This window comes from Synchiropus splendidus, chromosome 14 (assembly GCF_027744825.2).
Source record: "Synchiropus splendidus isolate RoL2022-P1 chromosome 14, RoL_Sspl_1.0, whole genome shotgun sequence".
NCBI lineage: Eukaryota > Metazoa > Chordata > Actinopteri > Syngnathiformes > Callionymidae > Synchiropus > Synchiropus splendidus.
The window spans coordinates 7,703,073-7,731,054 of record NC_071347.1 but is presented as its reverse complement, the minus strand read 5'-3'; the positions used below and the strand labels follow the sequence as shown (position 1 = coordinate 7,731,054).

The window sequence follows — 27,982 nt, the reverse complement described above, 5'->3', positions numbered from 1 at the left end:
GAACAAGGTGGGAAGTGGAAGAAGACAAGTTCAACACGAATGACACACACGGAATCCTTCAAAATAAACAATATTGTTCTTTATTTCAAACTACATAATGGAAAGCTCATTGTCGAGGTACTGCATCGCACTTCTATACATAAAAACACAACATTACAACTTGAAACAGTTCGACCTGGTTTGCTAATCACAAGACCACCGTATGGACCGACACCAGAGTTCAGCGTTCAGCAAAATCTCCCAGGTAACCGATGAGATTTTCCTTTATTCATGGATTAACATCAAAGAACCAAGAGGATGAAAGAATGTGTCCCCAGCATGTGCTCCTAAAATAACCTGAACATCTTTCAACATTTCACGAGGATGATGATCCCAGGCCTCTGAGATCAACGGATATGGAATGACACTTTTTCTACCTCTATAATTACCATGCTAGTCGGGGCATTGCACTCGACTGGAGCGCCGTGTCACTCGGGGAGCGCTGCATCTAATTGAACATTGGAAGAAAGATAATTGCTACTTTGTAGGAGTGAAGAAGACCTCACCCATGTTTCTCTGAAGTCTGAAGGTTCGCCCAAGTCAGAAGAACATCTGCCTCCTGAGCTGGACTGGCAGCTGCAAACCCACAATCACTCAGACCTCAAGACCACCACACCCAACCAGGACAGGAACCAACATGGTGATTTGCTACTCCGTGGACCACCACCAGAGACCAACGGTGGGTTCCTTAATAAACTCTAAATAACTGTTCAAAGGGGACACGAACTGAGAAAACCGACTTGGGAATGTTTGTAGTTTGGTATTAGGTGTCAAAGTTTGGAGATCTGAGTAGAAAACTGCAGCATGGACTTGACCACCTTTCGAAAGCAGGGAGGTAGATGCTATTAAACACATTAGAGCACAGCCATTTTTAACTTTGGAATCCAAAAATATCCCCTTCAAACTCAGAGGGATGATACGGTGGTTCATTTGCTACAAAGTACATTATCTTCTCCTTTTCTTCATGATACATGCATGTTGTTGAAACCAAGTTAAATAAGTACAAAATAAGACACAGCAACACAAGAGAAATAACTAACACTGAGCAAGATCCCTGTCGTCCGTCTCACAAGATAACCAGATGGTTCTATTTACATATTTACAAAACAACAAATGCAGTGTTGGAGACTTTACTTTTTAAGGCAAGACTTAAAACTATGCTACATCACGAATAAGGAACCATCAGAATCACTTTAGTCAGCCTGTTAAACACATTTGTGAACAACTGTTTTGGATATCAGTGATCGTCACACAAGTCTGCACGAGGAAAAACACCTGATCCAACCAAGTCATTAGTCATAGAACCGGTTCACTTTGGTCGAACCAACGGCTCGAATAATGAGGAAAGAAAAACTTGTGTCCAAGAGTGTATTTTGGAAACCTGGACCTCTGTACGCACTGACCAAGAAAGCTACCAGTAGAGTACAAACTTTAGCTTATACATCTGTGCCTGAATCACGTTCCTTTTGTTTCCGCACTCCGACTGTCAAGCAGATGGTCGAGTCACAGCTCTACACAGACAGGAGCAAATAAGAACTCCAAGTTTTGGTCCTGTCGTTATTAAGAGATAGAGTTAAGATTCAAATGTTTGTGACGCAAAATTTTGACAACATCTTTTTTCCTTAATCAAATCTAAAACGTAATTTTGGACAATGAAACACACAGCTTGTTTTTTTTTTTTTCCCTCTGCCAACCTTAACTTCACAACTCAGGAGGTGCAATTTTTAAAGATGACGTTAATAATAAATCAGATCACATGAAGGTTTGGTGGCAGGTCGTAGCCACTGGCGTTACAACAACCCGCCAGCAACATCATATTCCAAACCTCCAGACCCCTGTTTGTGATTTGTGCTCCGTCCTCTGTCTGCGCAAGTCTTCAGTTCAGATCTTCTTTGGCTTGCGGCCCAGGTGGTAGTAGTAGGCCATGGTGACCACCAGGAAGAGCAGTCGACTGATGAGCAGCAGCATGGCAGCGTTGGGCAGGATGCCGATTTCTATTAAGGTGATGGATGTCACTGGAAACCCAAAAACAACAATGATATATTTTATATGAAAAATGAAATTGGATGAATGGGCATATAGATTGTTAATAAAAGCCTAGACATGACTGCAAATGCAGGAACATTCATGATGCGTCTCACTTCGATTTTCACTCAGTGAAATGCGAAGCAATTATTTAAAGGAAGCACAGATGTTATCTTCAGTAGCTACAGATAACTGACGGCAACACCGGTCTGTGGTGTGTCACCACGGCAACCAGTTGTGTAGTTGGGTGAAATAGATGCAGCGAGAAAATACACTTTGTCTATGGAGCAGCAGATCCAATATGATGCAGATTTAAACAAGTAACTGTCACCTCTTGTGATGATATGAATGAACTAATATAGTGCCTTGAAAATGCGCTTCAGAAAGAAGTGAGAGGTGAGAAATAATAGAATTTAGATGAGCCCTTTTAAAGTCATCATATATATGATCATAATTTCAAGTGAGTAAATTTCTTGCTGCATTCTGTCACAAAGACTGATGAAATTTTCATCCTAAAGTTTGACATTATTTCACACTTGCAACTACTAAGTTATTTAATGCAGCCCTACATATTGCACACAAGAGGGCAGTATGAAGACATGCACAATGTCCAAGTGTGCAGAACCCGGGGGGAGAAAATGTATTACGTAATGGCTAGAGAAACGGCATTAAAGTCACAGCATGTTTAAAACAATACCTAAAAACTGGACTGCAAAGTAGCAGGCTTCACTGAGGAGTGTCCACTGGATGACATTCTTCTCTGCCGTGTAGAGACCGTTCCACATGATAAGAGAGAGGCCTGCGGGAGACGTGATGAAGGGATTACAGGTTCAGTAAAACGTGAAGCACAATGGACCAAAGACTCAACTAAAGCCAACACAGCAGAGGCCTGTACAGGACATCTGTGATGAAGCTGCATGTGTCCCTGCAACTGAGCCGCCGTCTCCATCAGTCGTTCCATGAACACAGCGATAATTGGCCTATTGATTCTGTTGCATGCTCTGACTCATCGATTGAGATAAGTGACGGTGTTCAATCTTTTAATTCCTTGACACTCTCTTAGTTATTTCCTCTGTATTCCACGACAGCACAGCGCTGAGGAAGCGTGCAGGGGTGGGCTGAGCAGTGGGAGGTCTCAGCCTGCCAAGTTCCATCTGTGTGGCAGATGAGACCCTTATCCTTCAGATTGTCTCGTGCTCCTTGTCTTGTAAGGCGCCAGCCCCCTTTTTCTGCTAATCCCCCACAGCCCTGCTGACATTTAAAGTAGAAGGAAGCCGGCCTCGACTCGGCGACACGAGACTGTCGTTCCATTCATGCAGCTCCTTGTCCTACCTCTCCTCTAACAGAGGCTTCTATTTAACTTCCATCAATTGAGTCTACCTCCTAAATGCTTTAGGGAAGCAGAGTAAAACCATCACTGAAAATAACAATGTATCACAGCCATAAACGTCAAGTCAATAAACATCACTTTTCTTTGCCTCATTTGAAAGCTGGGAGGAAGAGAGCAAGGATTCTCCACCAATCTGAATATGCCTTGGCTCACCATGATATTTTAATTATATATAAATGTGTCACCCAAGTTAAAAAGCAGATGGTAAACAAGATAGAATGACACCAAAACACAAACACTGATAGCGACATGAAGAGAAATACCACTTAAACTCCAGGGAGATAAGTTTTGGCAGGAACTGGGCTGAGACAGAAGTATTAATATAAAGGAATGCGCAGCTTGACGTTCGGTGGAATAAGCTGAAAAAGCAAAATCTGTGAATCTGCCGTCACCTTACTGAAACATGTCCATCTACAGAATAGCTGCCTATGGCACCTGACATATACAAATACACATCGACATCCTGGCTTAGAGATGTGAATTCATACTCCACAACTGCGTACGCGTGACACTTCAGGTCATAGACAAAAGTAGGCTCTGGATTCCTCAGAATAATAAATAAATAAAGGAATAGAGTCTTGTTTCAATCTGACATTGCATTCAAATTCCACTGAACATCACCCGCCCAACCCCCCACAAAAAAACAATGCCTTTTTAAATGTTCAGATCGACTGATCAACAAATACTGCAGGGGAGGCTTGGTGTTTGTCACTTTCCCAGGGCATGCAAAATCTATACATGTTTTACTTTTAACCTAATTTTAATTGAATTTATGAACAAACTCGCCAGCACACTGTTACAGTTGGAGGCAAGCTGGTTTTATTGCATTACAGTATTAAAACCAGGACTTGGGCTTTAATGCATTATATAAATAAATAAATAAATAATTGATTCAAATAACGCAGATTAAATGCATATCAACTTCCTTTCACTGCACCGCATCATATCATCACAAAAACATCAATGATGAGAGCGGCAAAATGAGATTGTGCTGATGGTCTATGCAAAAGGCCACAGAGCTTTGGGAACATCAGAAGGCAAAGGTCGAAAGATGAAGAGGAATTTAAATTAAGGAGGGGCATTGAGGAATCACAGATAAGCAGCGAAGCTCGGCTCCACTTCTTCAGCCTTGAATAACTCGAAAATGACACCTCCACTAAAATGTATAAAGAACTCCTTGTCCAGTTTCTTTACACCCAGTAAAGCTTGTTTCCATACAATGCCTCAGGCAAACTCTGCTGGAGTGGACGCTTACATAAAGTGTGCACAAGGACGTAAAAAGCAAAAGTCCCCTCATGCATGTGATGGAACGACTGCGGGAAGTCGCTAATTGCTCCTGAACAGAGCAGTTTCTTGCATCATCAGCAGAGCAGAAAGAGCGAGAACCACGAGCTGCTAGAGAGCTTGAATTAAAACTGAAGGATATTGTCTTAAGACACATGAAAACACTAATAAATGAAGAGCTTATATGGGCTAATGAGGGGAGTCTTCTTCTATATGGATGCATGTATCCATCGCTGGATGATTTTAAGGTCAGTGGAAAACACTTTGCATGACTTCTTTTGTATTTTCCTAATATAAAAATGCAAACACAGAAGTGATTTATTTCGAAAGCACAACAAACAGAGGTGAACAATACTGAAAATATGCACAGTACTTGCTGTCTGGTATTTTCACACCAAGTTTCTCTGTTTTCATGTCCTCAAATGTGCGACTTATTTTGAATCATGTTTGCTCCATCAGATGTTAAGGTAGTCTCTCTTTAGTTTGCAGTCACGAGCACAAGGAGAAATAAATATCCACCTTTGGAATAATTTATTTTCCAGAAATGTAGGACTTACTCAGCAGGGCCCCACCGTAAAGCCGAACAGAGATGCTAGTTGTGGAGAGTTTCTCTTCAAACACCACCTCATATAGCTGGTTTGGGAACAGCATTGCCTGTAAAAAGAAAAAATAAATAAATAGAATAATTTGCAGCCTAACGTACAGCACCTTTATAGAATATGGCATGATAAAGAATCTATTTACATCAAACTCATCCACTGACCCAGCATTCCATTGGCACACAGTGTACATTACATATAAGAGATGAGAAACATTACCTCTTTCATTATGGAGACTGAAAAGGAGGAGCTTGAAGGTTAGTTCTTATTCATCTCACAGCCTTTTCACAGTGATTTTATTTTCCCAGAATGATGGCCATCTTGCAACACTTTTCTGACAGTTATGATTGTGAAGTCCCTTGGAAAATGTCATATAGTAGATAGAAATGTGTGTGGAAGAGTATTAGTCCTGACAAAGAATGAGTTAGTGATTGTGATCCACATTATGTTTCACATGTTGACACAGAAATAGTTACAGTTTACTCCTTCATTTGACGGCTATAATGCAAGAAGAGAATGATGATTGGTGACTTTAAAGGCTTATTGAGCCTAGTTTAGTCCCTGTGACTCATTCTGGTGATGATCATCTGATGAGCCGCCTCCACCGCTTCTCAGGCATCATAGATAGGATCTATGACACCCCCACAAATTTCTAATTCTTACAGTCACTTGTTTGGTTCTATCTAGACATCTGCGTGTAGTTCTGATCAAATGTGATCTTAAGTTGGGACATACATAAGGTTACGATCCAGCCAGGCTGCCCTGGTCATCTTGATTTTCCTCAGATGTGTGACCAGGTCAGGTCACATGGGGTAAACATGCACACTACAGTGACACAAACATCAGCTCAGACAGCGAGAGACGATCGGGCGAGCCCATGTATGACTTTCGGCATAATTCACCCCCTTCGTTCTGAACAAAAATATTATTCAGAACAAGCCAAATTGGGTCATTTCAATCCACAACACGTGCTTATTAAAATAATTTTCATTCTGATCACGCATTTAATTCAATTAAATAAATGCCCAAACTGCAACTGCTAATCTCAATTTACTGTTGATCAAGTTTTCAACACAGACTCTGATATGATCATATCCCTTTCTTCTGGCGCAGAAAAGCATCATGTTCTTCTATCTTGCGATCGCATCCAAAGTTTCCTCCAACCAGGTTTACTTTGTTTTGTCCACTCATACCATCAATTGTTCAACAGAAAGTGATCCATGTCAGATCTGATACAGGCGCTTCACTTTTTATATTCTTGAGCTCCAGCCATTGAATGTTGACTATCAGTGGTAAAAGGTCCTGTTGTTTTTTGCCATCCTGAGTTCATTTCCTCCTTTAATTTGTCAATTTAGGTCATACACACCGCATCAGCATGGCCTCCCCCACTGTTCCACCAGTGGTGTGGTCCTGCCACTTCCTGATCCAAATCTGACCGTAAAACAAAGGTACTTTATTACTTACTAACTTACTAAATAACTCTGATCTCGAATACCAGTAGTTTTTTCTCAGTACATACAGTACAGGAACTCTGACTTTTTATCGCGCTACCTTTATACATTTAAGTTGATCATACGCCGAAATGTGTTTGTATTTAGATCAGAGTTAAATCAAAGTACCCTGAAATGTGAATGGGTTTAAATCAAAATGAGTACCGTGGTTCTCAGCAGCGCTTTAGCAGTATAAGCCACTGCACCTTTAAAGGTAGGACCTTAAGGAGGAGCGTGAAGGCTGTACAATGCACTCTGCTTTTGTATGCCATCCAAAATCCCACGCATCGTTGTTCCCACCACCTGATCGGAGACACTCTCTATGCTGGGAAAAATAACCTGGGAGAATCCTCCGCACAAAACAGTTATTTTTTAAATAATACTTTTGTCAACGGCAGCTCAGTATTTTAGTCACATTGTCCATTCCACGCCTGTACTTTGCAGGCCCCTTCTTCTCCCACAGTAAACTTCTCAATCATGAACATGTAATGTAGATAACCAGTTACATATTATCGATTGGCTCAAGCCAATTTGTCTCAAGAATCCAGAGAATGACGACAAAAGAATTTCAATAGCAATAACAACTGCACTTTAATGCCGGTCACACTTACCATTAGAGCCATAAGCGTGAAGCCGACAGCAGAGAGAAGAATCCACACTCTGAGAAAACACAACACATCACATTTCATCGTCTGCAATTCAGTAAGTGACAAAGAACCACTTAGAAATGCCATCTCACCTCAATCCTACTGGCTCCCGCACAGCAAACTTTGTCTCGTTTCCAAGCATTTGACTGATCTAAAATCAAAAACAAAAAAAGACAGCAAATAAGGACACATGAAATTCAAATAGCAAAGTTGCTCTGTATCAGCCATTAACCTAAGGGCCCACTCAAAAACCTTTTAAGCTGCTTGACAATACCTCAATGAGGACAGTCATGCAGGAGGTCATGGACAGCATTTGTTTCAGCGCTTTTGTTTGCAGGTCGACAGAGCAGAGAAAAGTACTAAAGTGCTTTTGATCAATAAATCTAAGAGAAACATTCCAAATATGATGTTAAGTTGTCATCATCTTCCAACATGAAAGTGTTTCCTCCCCCACACTATTATTAAATTCTCTCAGCACTGTCATCTGAGGACGAAATGAACGTATATCAAGGGTTTTCAGTCAGAATTGGCTGGAGATGTTGAGGAATAAAAACAAGGCATCCCAGAACTAGGGGTTCCCATTACAGCTGCCATAGTCGTCCTGCTGTTCAGAGTTATCTTCAGTGGTAGTGAGATGAAGCGTCACCGTAGCATACTGAGGCGTGAAAGAGCAACATTCATCAATTTCAGAAAAAGACTTTTTTTTCTTTTAAAGCCTCACTGTGGGAGAGAGAAAATGTCTAGTGTGGCATCACACGGTTTTGCCGTTTCACCAAGTGACATGTTGAAATGCAGAGACGAATGTCTTGTCAAGAAGACGTGAGAATAATTTTATTTTTATAAACAGGTTCATTTAAAGCTACTTAAATGTTTCGCTGCTTGACATTTGTGTCCAGGTGAAAGCGGATGATACACACAGCACAGCTCATCACGCATGCTTGTAGATCTTTGAAGTGGCAGCCATTCTCCATACGTTACCTGAGATAACTTTGAAAATAGAAACATTTAAAATTGTATTGTTATGCAGAGCTATTAGTTTTGGTACGTGAGATTTGATAAGTGAAGAAAAAAAAACAGGACAATCCGTCTACTTTAAGTGTAAATGTTTTGTAACCTGTTGGTTCTGCCTGATAGGAAAAAAGATGAGAGACATGTGTTGTCTCCATTGATGCAGGAAGTCTGTTTTCAGAGGCGGCAGGCGTCCAGGTGTTGGAGAGGAGAGCCAAAAATCCACAGAGACTCTGTCACTACTCGTCACTCTTCTTCACAGCGGTGCTTGTGTACCAGACCACAATACCAATATCACACTTCACGGCCAACAATAACTCAGCTTCTGACTGAGTCTTTGAAAAAAGGCACGTGAAGCCCTTCTCGTTGTGAAAATGCAAACTTGTTCCATTGTTTGAGTGAAAACTGAACCCAGCAATTCATGAGAAAGCTTTTTAAATTGCAATTTTCTGTTGCATAACTGTCAGCGGAGATAGAATCACCAGTCAGTCAGTCACAAACAGAAGAAGCAATTTACGACCAGAACTATTCAGAGAAAAAGGAAGGGATCATTGACACAGTAAGTTCAGTCACACGATAGTCAGAGACTGCCCCAATCTATTCATGCAGCATCTGTTGATGAGTGCATGAATGGTGGGGCGTCAAGCACTTTAAGAGTGTCGAACAGAAAATATCTAGGAACAATACAGTAGTTAAAAGGCTTCCCAAAAAAACCTATACGCCATGATATAGACTCAAAAATAATGATTTCTTTGATACATCAGTGCAGAAGCATATCTTTGCTTTATTTTCCTTGGCTTTTCCCAAGATATCTAAGATAAGTGTCAGTCACATCAAACAAAGGAATGATCCTGGGAATCAAAACAGGAGAGAAAGGCTTTCAAAGCAGTGTCTGCATCCTGTGCAGTGGCATCCTAAAACCAAGTGGGAAATACCTGACAGAAAAAGAATTCAGTGTCACTCAATACAAAACAGAATAGAAGAGCAGGACGGACTTTCTAACCTGTCGAAATTTCAGGCAACCAAACGACAACCAACACTATGTGTGCAACAACCGCTGTGACTAAGTGGAGGAACATTGTACGAGATTAAAATTCAGACAGAGGAAATAGATAAACCTCACCTCCATTAACAAATGTGTTTCTTTCTTCAGCATGTGAATGACTAAAACTAATCTGGTTTATTACACAGATCATTGAAGCTCCAGCTGTTTCGATTCCTGCCGTCATGTTGACGATTTTGCAGCAAAGCAACTCAAACCATCAACTGTATAAAACAGAGGAGTTTACAAACACAGACGGCAAACAGACTTCAAAGTCACAGAAGCAGCGTCATTGGTGTTAGTCAACATGACTGCAGCCAAACGGCTGGATTGGGATGACTTAAGATCAAGATTCGACTGCTTTTCCCTTGTTGCTGGCATGTTGCTATTGAACTGGATTTTTGGTTACTGAATTTAAATTTATTGAATTTGGGATACAAAATTTTTGCATACTTAATACTTAATTTTTTATGTTGAATTGGATTTTTTAATACTAATGGTGCCTCAAATTCGATGGTATTTAAAATTCAAACTCTGATTTCGATGCTGAAAAATGTTCAATCCCATGGCAAACATACACTTCTATAAAATCACTCCTCCGCAGCAGCTGCTCATCAATTCAACAGCACACACTCAAATACCTGGAGGATATCGGGCGACAACATTCTCCTGGTTCCTATAGGACCTTAACATTGGGGATCTCTCATCAAAGTACATCAAAGTGACGTGTAATGCGCCACAGTCCTGCTCCCAGCAGGAGTGAAAACCAATACCTAGAAAGGACTTGAATATTGTATAAAATATGGAAATGGTGTGAAGGTGGACATAAAAAAATGTGACTGTCCAACTTTGTTTGCAGAGAGACTGACTTGATAATAACACAAATACAACATGTGAATAACAATGACAGTTTCTAATGTAAAAAAGTGATTTCCTTTGTTTAGCCAAAACTGCTGCAATGTGTAAAAATAAAGGAGGATTTGCTAGACACACTGACCTCCATCGTCATAGATATACTGTATCTGTTATCTAAAATTTAAAAAACCCTGAACAGACACACATTTTCATGGCAGCAAACAAACAGACCGAAGGACAGAAAGTTGTTGCTTTGACACATGTCATTTCCTTGTCCTTCTACGCTGCAAAAGAGTCAATGGAACCTTATTTTGATTCAGAATCTCCAGCCAGATGCGAGAGATGAATATACAAACACATTTATAAAAATAAATAAATAAATAAAAGAATAGTGATAAGATGCTAATGCTGGACTGGCTTCATCTCCTTGGCAAGAGACAGGGAGCCAAACAGGTGCAAAACAACTCTTGGCTGCCTCTGTTGCGAATGGACACGCTAGTGACGCCAATTGATTTTTCTGTTTTGCAGTATTGACTGCAGTGCTGAACCTGTAGAAAATATTTTGTAAGGCTGAAAAAAACTTAAATAAACTCCTAAATGAAGCTGAAAACCTCGAATTTGAACACTGATTTTAAATAAATAAATACAGACGAAGACTTCAGGGATTCTTTGAAACTCAACAAATTCAGTTGGGTCTTTCAATAAAATCATACCTCCCACACACATATTATAATAGTAACAACCATGATGATGATTGTTTTTTGCAATTTATTGTAACTGCTCCTCTCATCATTATTAAGCACATCCCATACAATACATGACAAGCAATTTATAACTACGATGTAAGAATTATTATCTTCATAATTGTATTATGAGACAAATACTCTGTATTACATGGCAACTCCAACACCTCTTTTGATCACTTAAATGTACAATATTGACAAGACAAAATGTAATCAGGTGTTCAATGGACATTTAAGTTGACCATCATGCTGCATATTAACATAAACATCCATCAGAAGTGCAAATGACTTCTTGCATTTCCACATTTTGCGCCTCACACACACTTCTGCCAGCAGTGACTAGGTGAAACAGCCATCCTTCCCCATGCCTTCAGGGCCTGTTTTTGTCACGAACACATCCATATTCATGAATGACTTGAGAAATACTCACAGGGAACTGAGTGTCAACTGATGGCACAGGGACTGACTCGGAGTGGAAAAGAGCGGAAGTCAGTCAGAGGGAAAGCGTGGGGCATGCAGGACAGGAATAGGAAGAAGTGCACAAAGACCTTTTTGAGGGACGTTTAGTCACAGCCGGCTATGGTGGCATAACTTAATCATCGCCCATTCACACAGACATTTAATAAACAGAGGAAGTCTTATCGGCAAGAGATATAATTCTCAGGAGCTGTCGGTGCGTGCAGTGAGTGGTTCTGGTTTGATAGAGTTGGTCAGATTAAGAAAAATTAAAAGACAATCATCACCATTCCATGTAACTTACTTACTCAGAAGTACATAATGGATAATTACTGTGTTTTCATGTTGTTGTTTTTTCGGTATCAAGTCAAATAAATGGTTTTAAACTTGACGATGTTCAGGAGCATTCCTGAATTTTTATGTTGTGATTTGTGAGTGACAGAAGTGGAACTTAAACTACACTGTTATTGGCATTGAAGAATGAAACTAAGATGCGCATCTATAAATTATGCTGCACGTGCTTTGATGTTCTAAAACACTGGCACGACTGTATGCTGGTATAATTAAAATTGAAATCCAGAGAGTGGTGAAAAAGCCACATCAGAAGTTTGTGAGCAGTAGATTGAAGCCCAAAACATGTGGTTTGTTTTGTGACAATAACTTGCAGAGCAATAAAAACGGCAGACACCAGAAAATGAATTTTGTTGGCATTGTTGATTAGCACTGGAATATACCACACATTTTAACAACTGTTCTTATTTTGAAGTAGAGTCGTGAATGTTATATATGTACTTAACAATATATTTTATGATACCGTACTGTCTTGAAAAAAAATATTTTTTTTACACTAGATAAAAAAATATCTAGTGTATTTATTTATTTTAAATAAATAAATACAGACGAAGACTTCAGGGATTCTTTGAAACTCAACAAATTCAGTTGGGTCTTTCAATAAAATCATACCTCCCACACACATATTATAATAGTAACAACCATGATGATGATTGTTTTTTGCAATTTATTAATTATTAATTAATAAATTATTATTAATTAATAATAATATTAATTATTATTATTAATTTATTTATTAACAACTAATAAGTTAGTTGGTTAATAACCAACTAACTTATTATTAAAACAGTAGCTACAGAACTGAAATACAGATTACTTATAAGTATGCATGTTTTTAAGACTTTTTTTCATCTAACAATTTCAGTGAAAAACTGTGTCCAAACTAAGGATCCGCAGAAGTCCGCGGGCTGGACATTTGGACATGGCTGCCTTAAACAGGAGAAATATAACAAGCACGTAGATGCTCTATTATTTAATATATACATACACTTTTTTTCTCTTTTAAATCTGAGCAGAAAGAGCGGCAGGAAAACAGAGACAATGTGGTTCACGCAACAGATGCATGTCTGGCATCGCCGCGAAAACAAACACTGGAGGGTGGGGGACACAGTAAATATCACGGGTAAACCGTGACCACCGAACACCACTGCCTTCTGTTCATCTGTTTTCACTTGCTTGGTTCATAATTTGCAGAAAGATATTACATTATGATTTGCTTTGGTGAAGAAAATATTCACTGGAAATGTCATATTAGTTCTCCGTAAATGGGAACTCCAGCATTGTGGACTACAAAAAGAGCATTACTTTATTCTTACATATGCTATGCAACAACATTGCAAATCACAAGAGAAGAGCATCAACTAAACCAAGAGAGTCTCACAGACAAGCTAGCCACATTTCAGTGGCGCTGTGGGAGCTGATGGAATTATGTGATCTAGATTTACTGAAGCGTAAAAAGCAAATGCACACTGGGGGACACGAGGAGAGTGATGAGCCAATTACCACTCCATTGTGGCTTTTAAAAGGAATCCATAGGGGTTAACAAGGCTTCAATGTAACACTATCTCACAGTTATTGTCATAAACAGACGATCCTTTATCTAGACACAATGAAACAAAAATTAAAAAGGCTTCAAAGCGTTGAAATTGAATGTCTCCAAGACGTCCACATCAAGAGAAATGCTCGATAATTTCATTTGTACAAGTATATCATTGGGGATTTGGCTCCGGTGAAGACCGCAGAAGTGTATGCAGAATGATTTATACATAGTGAATATTAAAAGGTCCTTTTAATAGATAGACAATTTGGGTCTTTCTTTTGGGCTAAAGTATCAAACTTCTCCATGTATTAACATGGAGCAGCAGAGGTGCGGAGGAGAGAGGTTGCTGTGCAATAATTCTATCACTGGATGCTTGACTTACAAGGCAACCAGTATTCTCACAGTATTTGTCGCCTTCTGTGCAAAACGTACTGCACTGTAATGAACTGCAAGGATTTGCAGCTCTTCAACCAGCCCACGGCCACCATCATTCATTTGGATAGCATTAGCTCAATCTACCAACACTGACTTGCATTGTGATGACTGAGATTTAAAATTACGATCAAGAACCCGATGCTGCAGAAACTCTCCATGCTACTTTGTTCGGGTGTTGGTTTTCACAGGTAGCGCAGCTGGAGAACATGGTGCTAAAAATGAGACCACGGCAGGCCTCCCTTAACACTAGCACTTGGTTTTGAGTGCCCTCCCACGACCAAGTCAGAAATGATTGACAGCTCTAAGAATTGGGACAGACGTTACACTTTACACATGTCAAGACAACATTAGAGTCACTGGCTGCCGTGGTGTGTTTTGCTAACTGCATATCGAGTCTTGAGACATTTTGGAAACACCAGCTCCAGTGTTTTTTCAACCTCATGCAGCGATGCTAAGAATCGTACTTCATTTGGTAAAGCAAGAGAGGAGAAACGGGCAGAGCCGACGTCGGCTTAGCCACTATTTTACAGTGATATATCTGTTAGAGGTATGTCGACGTTAGCGTTAGCCTGAATGCTAGTCGGCTGTTGTTTGTTCAGAAGAAATAACACTCATTCATGTTGTATTGTTGATTTTGGCGAACATGGTAAACCCATTAGGTCACCAACATGTGATATGAGGACAAAGTAAAGAAACGAAAAAGTAGTCCTCGATACTAAAATGTCCGTGTTGTCCGATCCACCATTGGTTTTTAAATAATGTTGTTCAATTCACACTTTGGTCTAGACTTTGTTTCAAGTCAGCTCTGGAGGCCCCTCACCTGACGTGATCATTTCAAGTCTTCGGAGTATCGGGACACACTACTACACGTTACACGTGAACATGCAGTTAGGGCCACAAACAAGCGTTAGAGTGAATTGGGACAGACCCTTCATCACAATTCTCATCGCAGGGATAGCAGTAAATCACATATTCTTAGCAACATACTGCACAGCATTTCCCCTATAGTGCTTCCAACGGCATCTTCCTAACGTCCCTGAAAAATTGGAGTTAACACACTTAGAACATTTTTCGTGGTGGACCGCCGAAGCCAACACATCCTCACTCCCATGGTGTCATACTGATGTTGGGAACGTTTTGCGTCTTGTACTGAGGAAAAAGGAAGCCATCGAGAGGCAAAGTTTTGTCATTCACAGAATTGGTGACAGTAGAAACGCTACTTTATAATCATGAGAAAAGACTTTAGACATTATTTCTTTCTTTCAGAATTTTTACATGAAAAACATGCTAAAAAGCGTCATGTTCTTTCCAACCTCCATGATGCGCTATGTTTGTTTCGATGTTTCCACTTGGTTGAAATACATGTGATCACATGAGAATTCTTCTTTAAAAAGAGATAATTTTAAGAAGGCATGGCGGCGCTCATATATGCCGTGGCAGTGCACCATCATCCTTTACAAGAAGCTGGAACGCTTAGTAGTATTGTCATTACGGCCTGTAAGGCATTTCCGGGATGAGAGTTTGTTATGAGTAGCTCTGTAAAACACAACGAGCACACACAAGTGTGGGGTCGATGGACCTGGGGATAAGCAAGATCCGGGAGGTAAAGGTGGAGAATATTTGAGTGAATCGTTTTTTTCTGTCGAGAAGCAACACTTACAATTGTTCAGTTGTAGAAGCCTTAATTGTAGAAAATATCATTCCCACTTCTAAATAGAAGTAAAGTGTTCTGACCTTTGAGCGGTGCACCTCCCCGTCATCATCTTCTCCGCCGACTCCAAGTACTTTCCGACTCTTCAAACGGCTTATCAAGTCTGTCTGACTGTGCTTCTTCATTAGAGGAGCGTGTGGTTTAGAGGCCATGGTGAGCACACCTGCCGCAACACAAAGATCATGCACGAAATCAGAGATGTACAGGAGAAAAAGGGAACACCACAACTACAATAGAAAAGCAAACACCTTGTAAGATATAATGATATTGAAAGAATTGTTTTTTGAATTATTTAATTCAATTAAGTTATTTATCTTTGAAACCATTCAGTTTTGAACGATTAAGAGTAACTGGTAAAAAAGAGAAATAAGTGCAGCTACAAAATAACTATGCAGTGTGAGAGTCATGTTGTTATGTCACAAATATAAAAAACTGTAATAGGCCACATCCAACAAATGTTACATGGTTAGAAACTTACAACCAAAGAGGGATTTAATCTTTAAATCACGCTTTCCCACTTTAAATGTTAGAAGCAGATGTTCAAACAAACACATGTTAAAGCAGATTAAATGAACACAATTTAGCGTCTTTTATGAATGATTTCAACATTGGAATTAACATTTTGGCAACGAAAATGGCGTGGCCCGGTTCTGGCACCTACTCACAGTTTTTATTTAGTTTTTTTCCATGTACTCTCAGACAACAATAATATCCACTGACAGTGAATCCTCTCAACTAGGTGCAGGCCCCAGGCAGAAACAGAGTGCAGCTTGGTAAACCTTGGTGTTCCTCCAGGAGAGCATGTGGAGGCGTTTGAAGGAGAGCAAGAACTGGTCCTCATTATTTTGGCTGCCTCCCCGCCTAAAAGGAAGGCGTTGGATGGAACCTTCATTTGTTTGTCTTTACTTACGATCACCATTTTATTTTGATGAGAAGTGTATAGCATATTAAATGTGGCCCCTTCAAGATTACAGGGATGGCTACATCAGAACATACTTTCAATCTTGTGAAACCAAACCTATATATATATATATATATATTTTTTTTTTTCAGCCCCAAACATCGTCTGTAATTTATAAGCTGAATCTTTGGGTGTTTTGTCTACTCTGTCTGTGACGGAGAACTGCCCTGGAGCTGATTGATTCATTTTAATGACGAGCGCCAGTAGTAACCATGAGGACAAGGCACAGTTAAAGGAGCATTTGACTACACAATGTGACCTCCCTCCATGCTCCACTGACAGCATTAATGTGCAAGAACACATACAGGCAATGTTGAAGAACGAAACGTGGAAAAAAAAAATCTAATATCAATTGCAAGTACTGAACTACAACCACAAGAAAGAAGTCAGCACTCACTCGAAAGATAGATGAAGAAGTTTCACAAAGCTACAGTCATCTAACCCTGAGTTTTAAACCGATGCCAACAAAAGTGCAGTCAGTAGTATCGAAGGCTAAAAGTCACATAACAAAATGCAAGTCTTCATGAAAGATAAGGCAGCAAATGATAACAACAAAGACAGGAAGTCTTGAATAGATGTTGTGCTGATAACACACAAAGCAAATGTCACTGTCTGACAGCAGTGGAAGTTTGTACAATCGCACCAAAAGAAGCAATTAGAAGATCAATTCTCCAATAAATCCAAGGACGCCATGATCGAGTCTGGCATATTATGACCTCTGACAAACAGTAACTGCAGTAGTCCTTTGCATTCAACCCTGGCTAAATTATGCAATTATCCAAGTGTTGTCAGCTTGTTTGTTCAGTGAGAGGAAATTATACTTAATCTCACAAACCTAATTTCTACAAGGTTAAAACTATTAAAACCCCAGGGGAGCAATTCAGCACCAATGACAAGCCAAACAAGGCAGAAATTAACCCTTTGGGCACCAGACTTTTTTTCAATGAATTGTTGAACTTTGATGGCTGTATTTCAAAAGGCAGTAGCTTTAAATGCTTAGTGGTGAAGCTGAGAGATGAAGGGAATACTGTGCAAGAGACGCGTGTGATCGGATGATTGGGATGGGAATACATTTACTCATCCACTTTGCACATTATAACACCACCCAGCTGCAGCCGTACTGTATTGCATAACTTCTACAAATGTTTCAGACCCACTGGAGATAGTCTTCTAATCTCAGAAGCGATGATGATGATGGTTGGGCACCATCATTGTTGTTGTTTACGCTGTTTCACCATATCACTGCTATACAGTAAAGTATCGGCTAAAATATGTACAGAAACAGCATCACTCTCTGTCATACTGTGCGAGCGAAAATCTTCACCAGAGGATAAATATTTCACTTCGGAATCGATATCTATCAAATTCGCTCTCTTGCTCTCCGCTCACTGCAGCCTCCCTCGTCTCCTTGAACAGGCAGACAAACTCTATTACTGGACATCATCATTTGTTCATGTTTAAATATAATAGTTAACCAAGTGTAGAGGTTAGCAAATTAATCATTCACATCTCCCGTAGGCCCTTGTCGTGTTTGGAACCTGACAGACTTACCGACTTCATTTTGGGGTTAAATTGTGCTCTCTCTCTGGTGGAGAAATTTCTTGAACTATAATAAATAATGTGAATAAATGATCGTTAATTCATACTATGCACTTGAAATTACTATAAAATGTCAATCATTTTTCTAGTATAATAGAAAAAAAAATCCATAATTTTTTAAGGGGGGGTGGAGTTTGTTTGTGTAAAGTAGCAACTACATCCAGCTCTATATTTGCACCTGTCAAAATGTAGCAATGCTACATTTAAACGCCAAAAGGGTTAAGCTAAACATAACAAGCTGATCATGCGTGTTGTGGTGTTGACTACAGCAGGAGGTTTCCACCGTCACACCGCTTCAGAGATGAAGCCAGAAAAAAAGAAATAAACGAACCACTGGAAACCACAGTTCCTGACTAGCTTAAAGCTTGCACTATTCTTGCTCTAAAACAAAGCACGGCCTCTCGACTTCCTGATGCTGACACTGTTTCCTAGCAACGGCCAACAAGCCAATCAAGATTCCATTATTGACAGCACCTTCCATTACTGCTTGGAGCTCCTCTTTGCCTTTTTTGTCGCCATTATTATGAAGTGTTTTTCTCATCAGGGCTTTGTGCGTCACTTCCTAATTATAGAAACACTAAAAACACAGTATTTAAACAAAAGGAGACAGTTGTTTTCTGCACCCGATGCTTCCATTTCCCCAGTCTCACAAGACGCTAAAATAAATCCTGACGTGAAAAGAACTTCAACATGCCCGGCGAAGACACTATACCAGTCATTGCATCGACATGATATTGTTTATGCTAGTCAAACACTAAGACAACTTAAGCACTGATACAGCCTCGTTCAAATAGGATGATTCAACCTTGGAGACAAAAACAACAACATGTCTTTCCTCAGTGGAATGGGACATATTCAATAGATTTCACTTTCCTGACAGTGCTGCAGAAGGAAAGTGCTCTGTAAACTTACAACACTACTTGTATGGTAAGAACACAGCGTTGTGTGGGTGGGTGAGAGCATCTGTGAACAAATGTGCGACTCAAAATAACAGAAGCAGACTGTCAACCACGCTCATCTCCACCTCCCTCTAAAAATAAGTTAAACTGCTATAAATTCCTCCTTGCAACACATTAGGGACAACCACCAGAACCTAGTCGCTTCAAAGATGGATGACATCCAGAGTGGAAAGGAAATATTTCAGAAACACTTGGTCACAATTGTGCAGGCAGAGTTGTGCTTCGGGTACTTTTGTTATGACATATAGAAATAAACCAGCAAAACTGAACCTATATACAATATTGAATTTCAAGTGATCGCAGAACAAGCCATAGCATCACCGACAGTACAGTTTGCAGTCACCAGCATATTAGTATTCGATCAGCCAGCCGATTTATCGGCACCGATATGGGCATTCACATCATCAGGACCCGCCAATCAAAAAAAAATATATATACGCATATAAGATGGTTTTTAAGGATTTTATAATTTATCATAAAAAGATGTTATTTATATTTATATATGATGAGAAATGTTGTTATTCTTTTGAATTTCACATCACAGTGTAAAAATGAAAATCACACTATCAGTTGGGAAGCTGCAGCTATTAGAGCCAGCCAGCAATGATGGCGTTTGTTTGGCAATACAAGTGAAGTTTACATTATGGGTTTAATCTGTTCACTGTTCATTGAAAACTCAATAATATTTTTATTTTATATTAAGCATTTTGCCTTTTTATTGTTTTTTTATTTTTTATTTCCTTTAAAAGTGACATTTATTATTTAGTAGGTTTGTGTAATAAATCTGACTTTTGTGTGTAATTTAGGAGAAAAAAAAGAAAAAGCTCGGTCGGTGCACCCCTTCATATAAGGGCTGCATATTGGCACATATCTTGTGATGCAATACGCATTCCGAAACTAAAGTGGTGATATGATGCATTGCAATACTGTAAGTTCACCAATATATTGTCATTGGAGCCATCACTTTAAGGGGGGAAATTAAATAATTCAAGTTTCAAGTTTATTGTGACGATGTCAGTCCAGTTGGACTTGCAGTTAAAACAGTCCGACAGAGGAATAAATCGCTAATCAAAAAAATAACTCCAATGTGCAGAAAGGAAATGTTAGCTATTATTAAACACGTCACAAATGTATACACATATCCAAGTATCTTCATATTAAATATTGATATAGCCTACATAAAATATCAATACAATATCACACAATGAAATATTGTGATATTTAGGCAAAAAATAATGTATATGTATATATACATACTTATTAACATCTGAGCATATTGATATTTACTTTTGTCTTATATCTGAAATCTGCCACTCTTAGAGTCATGTTTTTGGGTTTGCTTTTTTTTTTTGGTTGAAAGTGACTTGTATCAAGACTAGAAATGTCTGGGAATCTAAATGCCACCAGTGATTTCAAAACATTCTCAATCTGAAATGGGTAAAGACGGACGAAAAGAAAAATAAATCATGAGATTCCATACTGGGAAACAGGAGATGGGACGGATGAGCACTGAAAGCAGTTCTTTTGACAGCTTATAAACAGACAAACAAAGAAACAAAAAAAAAAAACTAGCAGTGAATTCCAAGCTTGAGGCAGAACAGAGCTTGGATGCACCAACAGAGATCATGTCCGCATGCAATTCGTATGGGAGTCGAACATCCCCAGAGTTTCAATAGATTATTGTGTCGACATGAAGAGATTAAAAACTGTGAGTCACTCGGGGGTGGTCACCACCGAAGAACCACTGGTAATGATTACCGGGGCTTAGTGTTCTCCCTGCTTAATATTCAGTTATTATATAATCGCAGCCAAGTGATTCTGTCGACCAGCTGCAGGGAAACTTCCCTCTATGCACAGTGATGCAATGTTTGTTGTTGAACGTGTGGACTGAACATCTTGAAGTAAAAATGTCATGTTACTGCAGTAAAAATTAACAACTTGTGTTCTTTAAACTAAATTATTTGGAAGTGAACAAAGAAACTTTGATGTTGCTTAAATACTACATGACTGGTTACAGAGTGGCCGTGTGACATGATCTGGTAGCCCAGGTTTTAAAGTAGAGAAATGTGTGAGAACACCGTTAAATTAAATTAAAACAAATGACAAAATATTGAGAGACGAACAAATCACATGGGTTTTGGTAACATTTAAAAGTAGCTGGTTTGCTAGCTTGAGCTACACACTCTTCCCCAACTGCAATAGAGTAAGATGAGGAAACCATTCCAAAGGGACATTGGTCGGAAAATTGGATTGTGTCCACAGAGCAGGCAAAGACATATTTTCAATTAGATGCAGGGCGGTTAGTCACAGGCTGCAGCATTTTAAATGCATAGTTTTCAATTCATACTGTAAAATAAAAACGATAAGCGTTGAGCAGTAAAAATTCTTTGTCGTGACAGCAGCCAATTAACCAGCGGCAGAACATTTTGTGATGTAATTCAAGTGAATTTGTGAGTCAAAAATGTTGCACCCACTACATTTAAGAAGAAACCAACTATGTTGTTGTTGTTGTGCATAGGCAGTAGACACACAGCCAACGGGGCCTTGCCTTTTTCCCCCATATCTGACGGCTTTCATTTCGCTCTGGCAGGGAGTAGTTGAATAAATGTACTCAACCCTATGAGATGTCACTGACTGTGACTGATTTATGATGAATACTAACGTGGCGATGTTCTGAACATCAATCACGCAGGCAATGTAATTAGACATGACACATCAGACTAATGAAATCTCAGGCGTTAAAGTTTTCAGCCGGGTATTTTCCCGGTTCCTTCCGCCACTGCTCTGACGGTGTTCCTGGAGCTCTGCGTGGCATCTGAGGCCAGCTATGGAAGCTGATGTGGCACGTCACAAATCTGGACTGTATGAAGCTTGTTTGTCAAAAAAAAATAAAAATAAAAAAAATCCCATATACTAGCCACATTGTTGTAGAAGCCACAGGGTTCAGGACGTGTGACTGGAAATTGCTATGTTAACTGTAAATCTTGCAATGGTTAATTTCTGTCAGATCATGTTGCATGACTGTACATCCAGAGAAACCCACAAGGACCTGAAATGCTCTTTCCAGCAATGTACTAAAGATGGTCTGATGGTGCGGCTGTCCATCAGACAGGCAATGAGAGCTATCAGTTACCAAAAATCTTTGATACAAAAAGAGCCTTCATAGTAAGCATGTTTGCATCAGCACAGTAAGAAAAGATGGAGTACAGGTCAACTAGTTGTGGGCATGTTCACCATTAAAATACACACTGGCTGTACGGCAATCTATAAAAATATACACAAAACAAAAATAGGCCGTTCCTTCTTCTAATCCTTCAATGTTTCTCTCTAAATCTTATGCATAAATACAGCTCCATTCATCACTGAAAACACTGATTATCATAAACAACAGTGCTCTTCAATCACGCATTGTTCAGAGGTGGTGCAGCTATTTTGCCTAGGAATTTCTGTCACGACAGATAGGCTAACTATAAAGAAAGCTGCAGCATTGTATTGAGGCAAAACAGAGCTGACACTTGGTGCTTGCACGCCGCCGAGAGGTGATGATCTCCTCAAAAGATTCAAACCATCAGAGCTTGTCGAGGAAGACATGATGAGGTCTTTCAGCTTTCACACAAAGCTGACACAGAGCTTCTGTATAAGCGCTCAAGATTATACTGTTGTCAGTCACACACTGTAATTATTCACTCTTGTCTCTACAGTACTGAGCGACAGCACTGTCACAAAGATTGGCAGATAAATAGTGAAGCCATAGATTATTGATGGATATCGGGAAGTTTGAAATTGCACTCTGGCAAAATTATTTATTTTTATGTCTTTTTTTATGTTATTTCAACACAGATCTTGAGTATGATGCCAAGAAAATCACAGCTGACAAGAAGTGTCGGCCTTCACTGTAAACAACTATGGCAACAAAGGAACTCGGTCGTCCTGGAAATGGTTGTAAAAGGTTTACATGATAAAACACATGGTAATACAATATACAGCAACCGCTTCTTTGTTGCATATGTTATATTCATCACTGCGACAAACAAAGAATTACTTTGCAAACCAAGCCTTGGACCAGACAGTGCCGGCTTTACTTCATCAGCTATCTCCAAGCACATAAAGTAGGTGGTTGAGCACTAATAACACTGTGCTCAAGCAAACATGCCAATTACGGTTGCCAGAAACCCCCCAATAAAACAACTGGACTGTCCTTATGCTTCCCAAGACATCCCAAAATGAGATTTCCAGTCAGACTGCCCAGTTTCATATCAGATTATTTCAGCTGAAAGCAATACATGCCATGTCAGGGGACAAATAATATTAATTAAGCAACGTAAAAGAAGTCCCTGCGGCGAGGAGGGACATTGTTGCAGCATGACAGTAAGAGAGGGAAAAAAAAAACTTTCAGCGTGGTAAGTCATTATCTCGGAATGCTTGTCACGGGTAACTGGACACCAACCAAGTGAACTAATGAGGCTTTAATGATGAAAACGCTTATTGGTATAGAGTTGGGCATCCACTTGTGTTACCGAAAGGCAGTCGCCACAATGTTAGGCTGATACTTCTTTTGCTTTTTGTCATTACAAGTTCCTTTAGAAACAACTGAAGTGAATGGTAGTATGCTGAATACTAAACAGTGCTTTGCAACTCATTAAAAAAAAAAAAAAAAAAAAAAGATATTATTATTCAATTCAAGACAAGTTTTCACAGCAGTATTCCCAACTATCAATAAACAAATCTATGCTTTGTCTAGAAGCAAACAAATATGCATCAGTGAGCACATTCTAAAAAGGTGACGGCAAAGGTTCCATGAGATCCATGCACATCAACTACCACGTTGCACACACTCATGCTCTGTTCACCATCTCAATTATGAGTCAGTGATGCAAGAAGATTGTGTACTTAAAGCTATTGACTTAAAGCATGCTACATTCTTTTGTATAAAACTGTGGTTCTTCACTATTCAGGTTTTGGGAACGACTACTAACTAAATGACAAGTAAGTGACCCAAATCAAGAAAAAAAAGCAAAAACGAAAGGTGAATATTTGAACCCCATATAACACATAAGTAAAAAGCCGAAGGATATTTTAATAAAATGAAGCCAGACTATCTTTCCTCTCCAGGAAAAAGCCGCCAGGGTCACAACTCACCAGCTGACAGAAATGTTGGTATGAATTACATAATCACCTGACAGTCTTTATAAGGTCATGTAATTCCAGCGATCACAGATTATTTCAATCCCCCAAAGAGCATGTTTTAATTATGTGCCCTGTTCTATAGCTCAATTAGCACTAGTATGTTGCCACCTGTTTCTCACCAGATGAACCAATGGTAATTGCAGGGAGGATTGATCCCAGAGGGGCAACTGTAAAACTATTTCTAGCCCCTGGCCTCGACTTGATCCTTCTTGCTCAGCTTGTCTATAAAGCTGGACCTGGTTGCCTAGCAGCCGCAGCAGATGACGTTGACCAGGCGGTCACCACTCAATTGGAATCAGTGGGTGTCTTATTGGATCATCTCCCCTGAACTTGCAGTGGCAAACATATTTAAATTACAGCTGTGAACAACCGTTTTGTCGCACACAACAAGTGATATGAATCAGTCCAATTGGCATTTTCAAAGATAGCTAGTAAGTAATATGTTCAAAAAAGTCATGCAGTCCATGAATGGCAGCACTCCCAAATATTAATTTGCTGATGTGATGGTTTATGTTTTGGTTTTTTTTTGTTCAGTTTTGAACACATTGTTTGACACCAACAGTGTTGGGAACTGACATACCAAAGGTGTCAAGAAGATAGTTTTGTTAGTTTTTGTTGTATTTGTCTGATCTCGTATGTATTTTTTATACTTTGTTCTTGTTAATAGATACAAAGGACAAGTAATGTAGTTAACCACAAACATGAGATTATTTTTCACGTTTCGTCTCGGTGGAATTGTGCTTTGGAAGTGTGATCAACAATTAGCTTCCCAGGATATGCCGAAGCTTCTCCCTGTTCACAGCCAGCACAGGTGGCTCATCAGGTTTTGGCCCCGGCAGCAGAAATGCCAGCTGAGTTTACAGACAAACAAACCATGGCATGAAGCTCGGCCAATGGCGAATCAATGCCTGCGGAAGATGGGTAACATGAGACAAGAAGGAAAGATTTTAAATCATTACAAAGGTTGGGTTCGTCTCCAGGCTCTTTTACTTTAATTAATTCCATTACACTGTTTGTCCAATCCAGCCAGGGGAGATTAACCTTTTATGAGAAGGCATTGCTTTTCAGAGATACTAATACTGTCCATTCCAGAGACAGAATGAAGGCATGATCATGACACCGATGGAATTTCATTTAGCTTTAGCAAGTTCACCAGTTACAATAATTCACAGCAGTAGTGTCAAAGTAGTGGTAGTGTAAACTCATATAACATGTACCAGCAGCTTCCTGTATTCTATGCAAATGTAAATCATCTAAATATAAATGTAGAACAAGGCTCAGAAACCTTCACTAATGAAAAAGACGTTTTCAACTAGGGCTGAACGATTAATTGCATTTGCGATTATACCGCAATATGATAAAATGTGATTTTCCAACCGTAAGGCTGCGATTTGACTGGTCACGTGACTTTCACGTTGGTGGCGCAGCGCAACGGTGAGCTTTAGCCATTGAGATGTAAATTACGGCTTTAGCCTATGAAGGTAAAATGGGTGCAAAAGTGGCACATACCCGTAACACAAGACTCGCATCCATGCGTCATATACGCGTAACTGCACATTTGCATCCGTAAACCCTGTGGCACGTGCATGTAAAAAGAAGATTTACATTCATACAAACACGAAAAGTAATTTCGCCTTCATTTTCTAAGTGCACAGATACAAGTGGCTAAGCACGAGCTCTTGAAACTGCAATTGTGACACATTGCTAAGTTTTCCACCTCAACCACTGCCAAAACGGGTGCATAAGTTCCACATACTCGTAGAACACGATCTGTATGCGCGTGCACCCTTTTGCACCTCTTCTCGCTGCACCTGTAAATAAAAATGATGCGCACTCGTAGAAGTGGCGGCAATACGTGCCTGTTACTCCATGCGCGTTCCCGGTAGTCACGTGACGTCTATTGTCCAATCGGCTGCAGCGACATCCCATGTCATGGCGGTTTACGAAGAATTCGGATAGAAGGCAATTCTCACTGTTACCACTGATAGAAAGACAGACGGTAAGTGCTTCATTTAGCCACGTCGCTTTTCCTGGGAAGATTGATGCAATATAATGGCGCAGCGTATCGCTGCAGCCGATTGGACAATAGACGTCACGTGACTACCGGGAACGCGCATGGAGTGAGTGGTAAAGCCACATATTGGTTTGCATTATTGTTGTAATATGCACTTTAGTTTGTGTGATTTATCAGTTTAGTAAGTCTGCAGTTGAAACTGAAGTTGACAAATAAACCATCTTTCATTTTAATTCATGCTTCATTTGCCTTTATCTTAACATAAGAATAGCCTATAAGGAAGAACAATTATATATACTGAATCACATATGGTTTATTATAATAGAGATTGATTTATTAGTTGTGCTTGCTGTAAAATACATGAGAAGAGGACCTTGAAAAATAATCGCACATTCAATCGCAATATTGAGAGAAAAAAAAAAATCGCAATTAGATTATTTTCCAAAATCGTTCAGCCCTATTTTCAACCGTCCGCAAAAGATTGAAAGTCAACTGAGCTGCTGAACATTATGAGACCAAATGAAATGTCACTCAAGCAGTCAACATAAAAACAGCCACAACCAGTGAGTTACATTCATGCAAAGTGTGACAATGCCTTTGAGTCTCTGTACTTTGAGGAACAATTGTTTGGTGGTTCTTTGGAACCAAAAACAAAACACTGGCAAATGTGGATTCACTTTCGAAAAAAACAACAAACAAGGCAGGCAGACACCTGCTTCATTTAGAGCTAGGAGCAAATGGTCCTTATAGCAAGTAACAGTTAAGAAAAATAAACAAGATGGGTGTCGAGGAACTGTTTTGAAAGCTGTGTAACAAATACATTTATTTCAAAGCTACTGAAAAATGATCAAATTCCCCATCAGCGGATTATATTAACGTAAATTTACTACTGAATATGACGTTAAGATAGTAAGTGAAATTTAAATGGTGGTCCAACTATTTACATCCGCAGCAATACCAGCATAAATTGGTCAGTCAAATTTAATAATAAAAAAAAAAAAAATTTAAATTGAAGAAAAAAAAACCAGTGATGAGTTAGAAAGAGGATGTGGACTATCTTTAGCTGCTGCATTAAACACTGAACGGGGTAAGGAAAGCGCAAGACTCAAGTCTCTAGCTCAATGGTTATAATAGTAATAGCGTAAATAATATGCACCTTGAAAGTGCTCCACAACTGATCTCATTAACACACTGCTGTGATACCAAATTTAAGCACATGGGGAAGGGCTTCATTGACCACACACTAAATGGAATAAACATGGGATAAATGAGTCGTTTGATCATCATGCTCATTATGATTCAAATGCAGAGAGGTACTGTCATGATTGTGGACAGGAAACAAACATCTTTTCACTCTAAAACCAATTTTAAAGAAGTAAGTGTATTGGACACGCAGATTGCTGTGTACAGTATATTTAGGCTATAAATGGATGTTGTAACAGCGTCACAAGAAAATTAGACGCCATAAGAAAGACGGAGACATTACATTTCAATGGCCATTGCAGTGCGAATAAATGCTAAGGTTTGGCATTTCGCAACCTTCAGTTCAACCAAATAACACGCTCCATAAATCTGCAGCAGCATTTTGCTCTAACAGTGGCCTCTCACGCCGCACGCTCCCTCGGACCAAACAGATGATTGGTCATC

The 27,982-nt window shown here is 39.5% G+C and overlaps 1 protein-coding gene across 1 annotated transcript in view; it reads right to left on the bottom strand.

Annotated features, from left to right (window-relative positions):
• Positions 1 to 71: 71 nt before the first annotated feature.
• LOC128770999 (tumor protein p53-inducible protein 11-like) overlaps positions 72 to 27,982 on the bottom strand; it is a 34,403-nt gene continuing 6,492 nt past the window's right edge. Inside the window, exons 2-7 of the mRNA XM_053886063.1 lie at positions 15,639 to 15,778; positions 7,567 to 7,625; positions 7,439 to 7,487; positions 5,296 to 5,392; positions 2,762 to 2,863; positions 72 to 2,054 (exon numbers count right to left, since the gene is read on the bottom strand). Coding sequence (XP_053742038.1) covers positions 1,921 to 2,054; positions 2,762 to 2,863; positions 5,296 to 5,392; positions 7,439 to 7,487; positions 7,567 to 7,625; positions 15,639 to 15,767 — 570 coding nt within the window. The 5' untranslated portion in view covers positions 15,768 to 15,778 and the 3' untranslated portion in view covers positions 72 to 1,920. The remainder of the gene's footprint in view (positions 2,055 to 2,761; positions 2,864 to 5,295; positions 5,393 to 7,438; positions 7,488 to 7,566; positions 7,626 to 15,638; positions 15,779 to 27,982) is intronic.